This window comes from Fundulus heteroclitus, chromosome 15, assembly GCF_011125445.2.
Source record: "Fundulus heteroclitus isolate FHET01 chromosome 15, MU-UCD_Fhet_4.1, whole genome shotgun sequence".
Lineage (NCBI taxonomy): Eukaryota > Metazoa > Chordata > Actinopteri > Cyprinodontiformes > Fundulidae > Fundulus > Fundulus heteroclitus.
In genome coordinates, this window is record NC_046375.1 from 24043493 (window position 1) to 24049726 (window position 6234).

A 6234-nucleotide genomic window follows, 5' to 3' on the forward strand; every position below is an offset into this window, starting at 1 on the left:
GATGCTTGAAGGCTAAGCGTGTATAAATTAAGTTCAATTAGATTAAAAGTCCGTACTGATGGCAGCAAATCGCGTCAAAGACAGAAGATGGGTCGAAGAAGTTGCATTTTTCTGGCATTCTGGTTGCATAAATGTGTTTGCAATCAGTTGCAAACCTGTTTGTAAAATTAAATTCATTAGTTATTTTAAAGTCTTAATTATACTTTGCTTTTTATTTCTTGACACAGAGCAGTTCTCTGTCATGCAGGTAAGGGGAAACGAACTTTTGAAAGGAAAAAAAGAAATAGGCCTGTAGGTGAGGAGACGTTTTCACACTTTTCAACAGAGCCGTGAACGTGTCACCTTTGAACTTTCACACAGGGGAACTTTTGTGTTTTTAATGCATACTCAGAGGATGAGGTGAAAGGGAAACACATGGATGTGGATTTAAAAAAAAAAGAAGAAAAAAACCCCAGACAGCAGGCGAGAAAGAATACAAAAGACAAAGTCAAGTATGTGCAAAATCTGTGAAAAGGCATGGCGGAAGTACGCTTGGCTGCACATGTTGGCAGCGCACACACCGACACGGCCTGCCTGCATATAAACACTGGCTGAGATTAAAAACAGCAGGGCTGCGCCACAGTTGAAGCTGAAACGCAGAGAAGACACAGTCATGTTGCTGGTGAGTCAGAGTGCTTTACTTATCTCCATCTCTCATCTGTCTGTCACCAGGAGATTTTTATCTCAGGACGAATTAAAGGGTTATGTGACATAATATGCTTATAGTATAATTTTGCATAGGTCGTTTGGAGAAGTAGTTTTAGCAGGACTACATTCTTAAAACTGATTGGGTTTGAGTCTTTGGATCCAACATATAATGCTTTTTTTTATTTTTCAGCAACCATAATACTAGCTTTAGCCAGAAGCTGCATCGTTGTTTTTTTTAATTAATGCCTTGTGATAGACGATACTTATCCTGTTTTTCTCTCGATTCCCTTTTTTTAGGTGACGAGAGTGTTTCTACTGCTGGGTTTCGCCTCAGTGCTTCCCGCCGCCGGCAAAAAACGCTTGGTCCCTCTGCAGCTGGGGCAGGACATCAGTCCGAGGGGAAAAACTGTGAAGCTGGTTCTGGATCCCTCCGTCAACTCTTACCTCTCCTTCAGATCTGCGTCAAACGTCGCCGACTTGTCTTTGTCACCGTGGACATACATGTGAGGAAACGCCACACGCCGCTGCACTGCTCTCCAGATCCCAGGGCGCTTTAACGTTCAGTCTTAAGTTAAAACTTCTGAAATCTGGAATCCATGGCGGGCTGCTTGCTCGGGGGCCGAGTGCTGCATGAATGCATTTTCCACATCTGTTGGACCGTGAGCTGCATTGATTCAGTTGTTTCTCCAATAACAACAGTGATGTTGGCAGTTGGGGTTGTAGAAAGAGTGCAAGCATGAGCTGATATTAACTTTTCAAAACTGTATTCCAAAGACAGCTAAATCTTTCTAGTCTGCCACTTTCAAAAGTATTTAACTAATCTGAATTTTATTTTTAAGACCTGGAGTTTTTTTGTTGTTGTTTCAACAAGTAAAACCAAAAGCTCCAAAATGACAAGTTCAGATGACTAAGGTTTTATTTCAGAGAAGATTTATGCATGCTGCGAGAGGAACAGGGCTGTCAATGTGTTTTAGACTTTTTTCTTGTTGTTATACAAGCAAAGCGACACCATAACCACAGTCCAGAGGTTAACCATGTCCTTTTGACGAGAAGCATCTTTCACACATAAAAAAAGGACTGGAAGAGAAACACCCAAGAGGTTTTTGCCACATCTGATCTTGCATTCTTTGTTTCTGAATCAGATTTTTTTATATTGTGGATTTTTCTCTCTGAGTCACACAAAGAAACTACTTCAGGCTTGCTTTATTGTGTGACCCTTGTCTGACATTTTAAGACTCAAATGTGGATGTGTATTGACAAAGATGGCTCCTTAGGTACTCTGATAGTAGTTTTGGGCAACTAGGCGCGAATCGACGTGGGCTCTGAGTAAATTCATCTCTTTGACAGTTTGTTGAAGATAGGTGTTGCCATTTTTATCCCTCCTTCCCGCCAACATCGTTGAATCCATTATGTATCACCTTCTTTTTTTTTGAAATTGGGTGTTTTTCACTAATTACGGGGAAAAATAGTAAGAAGAGTTTCAAAAACAATTTCATTTGATATGTTTTAGTGTCTGAAGTTGTTGTGTGATGCTCCCTTTCCGTCAGTCATTTAAACACATTTCTTTACAGTAGCCCATGCATAGAAGATGGAAAGTTAGTTGAAGTGATCAGTTGTGAAAATGGGTATGAAAAGTCACACTGACACGGAGCAAATTGATGTGGTTAGACGGCAGAATTTCGCAATAAACAAAGTCAGTTATGAAACAAGCAATGAGGCCAAAAGTTATTAAGGGGGTGTGATTTATGGAGGCGGGAAGGGAAAGGGGGGGGGGGGGGGGGGGACTGGGTGTCTAGCCTACAGTTAGACTACAGTGAAAATCTTGTACCATAGTCCAACCTTCACCGTAGTCCAACCTGGACTAAAATGGTACCAAGGTTACACGGTGTTTACACAAAGCAAGCGCATATTTGCTGGTTAATGGTTAATCTGCTCGGGTTGCTAGCCTGCAGCTCAGAGCGTGCCAGTGGTAACTAGAAAACACTGCTATCTTAACAAGAGTGATGGATAGCATTTATACAGTTTCCAAGCTATGACATTCTGTGTTTTTCATTACTGGAACTTTTTAGCTTTTGATCCCCCGTCTATTAATCATATTACGTGCAGAAAAACCGATGAAACCGATTGAATGACTAATCGTTTGCCCCTCTTTCTTCCTCTAGAGATTCTTTCAACTCCTCCCGTTTACCCGAAAGGATCTCGCAGGCCAACTGCAGCACATCTGGTTGTCTGAACATCCACGGGGGAGGGGAGGATTTAACTCTGGAGGCCAAGCCCATCAAATATCAGGTTCTGGTTCTGTACAGGTGAGCCTCTGTGCTGGCGAGCGGCGCTCCATTCGTCTGCTTTGCCACCAGTCTAGTTTATAGCAAAGCCGTTCAAAGGAATTACTCTAGGCATGTTTAACACATTTCCTGTTTTAAGAAAGGTGGAGAAAACCAGCCGGGAATATTTGAGAACAATAAACAGTTTTTCTAATCTAGCAGCATCGGATGTTAAGATAATTTTAAAACAGCACCCTAACTAGTTTCAGATAAATTAAAGTAAATAGAACAAAGCTCAACCCTTACATGTTTACAGTGGACACAAATGCTGTTAAAACAGTACCAGTATTACTGTTGGTATGCGTCATTTCAAAAGTTTCAAACATTTTAGCCTCTGGCTAAAAGTTCTGTAAGTAACAGAGAACCTTCTGATTGCATTGTGTGATTAGCATCTAAACAGCATAAGAGTGCAATGTGGGTGGTCTCAGTTATTGTAACAAAGTAGCTGTAATATTTTTTTTTTAATGGGGGTGGTTTGTGATTTGGTCTGAACTACTGAGTTCAATTATACTGTTGCATCAGCTGTATTAGAAAAACAGATGCCCGTTTATCCACGCTGTTGATGAGGCTTGGCTCAGTTTCACCTCAAAGCTTTGGAGAAACACGCGGCTTAGATTTGGTTCCGATGAGTCATTTGTCTGCTTTACCCGTTCCATCCATCCATCCATCCATCCATCCATCCATCCATCCATCCATCCATCCATCCATCCATCCATCCATCCATCCATCCATCCATCCATCCATCCATCCATCCATCCATCCATCCATCGTTTCTAAAATCTTATCCATGCAGGGTCATCAGGGGGCTGGGGCCTATCTCAAGCAGTCATTGTGTGGGAGGGGGTCACACCCTGTACAGGTTGCCAGGGCGACTCAAAGACACATGGAGATGATTGCGTGTGTGCATGGTTGTCTGTCCTGAGGGAGATGTAAAGTGACTACGTCACATAACTGTCATGATCTTAGACTGTGGGAGAACCACGCATGCATTGGGAGAGCATGCACACTCCATGCAGAAAGACCCCAGGTGTGTGATTCAAACCAGGGACCTTCTTCTTGAATTTAACGGTGCTATCCACCGCCACCATGCAGCCCACTTTCAGAACGTGTATTTCTAAATAGACGTTAACAATAACGGACTTCATTCTGCCCCCATGTTTCTGCTGTCCCTCTACAGAAGCCGAAAGGAGAGAAAGAACAAGAAAGCGGGGAAGAAGGCCAAGAAGAAGTATGTCTTTTTGCTGGGGACTGAAGAGATCACAGTCGGCTGTACTTGTGTGAGACCCAGTGTGGTACCCCAACAGTAACAACAAGGCATCCACCAAATGTGCTGGGTACAGATGTCATTCCTGGCATCTGTTGGGTGTACATTTTTAGCTGACACAGGTGCAGTTGAGAGGGGATATTTACATGCACTGCATAAAAAGTAGAACAATGAATCAATTAGACTATACTTTTGCTATTTTAGATAATTTTTGATTGATTTTTTTTCTATCTGCTAAATGCCAGAATAATGAGAATTTTTTTACACCCATTTCTTACCAAAACATAAAGATGAATCAGGCTTGTTGAGGTTCACAGCTGTTTTTTGTGATTCCTGAACCCTTTATATAAAAAAAAAAAAAAAAAAAAAGATCCTTGGTGTCACATGAGGAAACTTTGGTTTTGAGGTGTTGCCTTCAAATACATTCACAGGTGGAAATTCAACAAACTCAGAAGTTGTGAATAAACCCATCAAAAGCTTACAAAGCCATGGAATCCCATCTGGGCTTTCTGTAAACCAATTGGGGACATTGCAATCTTAGTTTATGCATAAATATGGCTTTAAAGAAACTAATAAAAAAAAATTGTTCCTATTCTTCTGGCATAGTCCTAGCTAACCCAAAACAATGAGTCTGGTTTAACCTGAGACAGTGAGAAAAAAAAGGTCTAGGTGTGTTTTATTAACAATTCATGTAAATATCTGGTTTCAATATAGCTGTAGATACAGTATAAATTACTATTTTTGATAAGTGGGACTTGTGATGTTCACTTGCCTACATACCCGGTGTCATTAATATATTGTAATATACTGCTATTTTATCAAGATGCTGAAGCTTACTTAATACCAAAAGTAGTCCTTGTTGTGAGATTTTTTACAAATAAGGCTGAGAGATTTAAATGATGATTAGCTCATTTATTTAATTTATTTTAACCAGATTGCCTTCATGTTCTCAACTTTGCAGTGTGTTTTTAGTGCATAAATCTAACCATGGAAACGTGTTTACAAACCCTAACAAATTAGCTTTCACACCATTTCTTATCCTGCTACATGTGCTGATGTCATTTTATATGGGACTCAACATTAAGAAATGAAACAAAAATGATGGAAGCGCTGTCTCCACTATGAAGCATGTATGTTGCTTATGATCCACCCCTCTGTGTATTGGGATAAAGAGTTACAAATCTGCAGGGTGTTACTCCACAGTTTCTTTTCCCATAACACGGACAATTTTTTTTTCTTTTTCCATACCTAATCACCTGACCATCTGAGGATGAAAATTCAAGGCTTTATATACTGTTTGCATGCCCGAAATAATAATTAAATAATCATTGACAGAACTTTTTAGAAAAATAGGTCATACTGCCTTGCTGTGGGAGCCATTTAAAACGTTCCGCATGCTGAGGTGAGGGAATGTTCATTAGTGCAGACAGAGGGTCTGCATAATATTGCATGAGATTAGTTTAATCGGGTCTTGACTGTATTATGTAACAGGCATAAGTTCCTCTGCACTGCCACATATCAGCGAAACGGCATCTTAAACGTGTGACGCTCGTGTCTCTGGAGTCTTCAATATGTTCAAAGAATCTGTGGCAGCTCGGCTTAATACCAGAAGCTTTTTACTTAACAGTCATGTATGTCATTAAAAGGCAAGGCGGATATGTCACAGCAAACAAGGCTGTACATGTATCAAGTGTGGAATGTTTTTTTTACATAGACGTCTACACTCCTTACAACAAATATTACCATACATCAGTTAGTGCCTTTTACTAGCACGAGTGGCATCGCCCACAAATGCTTAAAGGACTCCATCCTTGGATTGTTTTTGAGAGGCGTCAAAATACGTAGTTTTTTTTTTCTCCTGACGACGCCAATGTCTGTTGCCCTTGGCCTTCTGATATAAAAGCATATTGCAAAACAGGTCCAACCATTTTGATGACAAAGTGTGGCGGAGTACAAGAT

At 40.6% G+C, this 6234-nt stretch overlaps 1 protein-coding gene across 1 annotated transcript; it reads left to right on the forward strand.

The window, feature by feature from the left end:
• Positions 1-470: 470 nt before the first annotated feature.
• On the forward strand, positions 471-4644 carry il17a/f3 (interleukin 17a/f3). The gene is made up of 4 exons (XM_012851879.3): positions 471-661; positions 985-1190; positions 2850-2993; positions 4189-4644. Exons 1-4 carry the CDS (start codon positions 653-655, stop codon positions 4316-4318), a joined length of 489 nt encoding a protein of 162 aa, XP_012707333.2. The 5' UTR covers positions 471-652; the 3' UTR covers positions 4319-4644.
• Positions 4645-6234: the final 1590 nt, after the last annotated feature.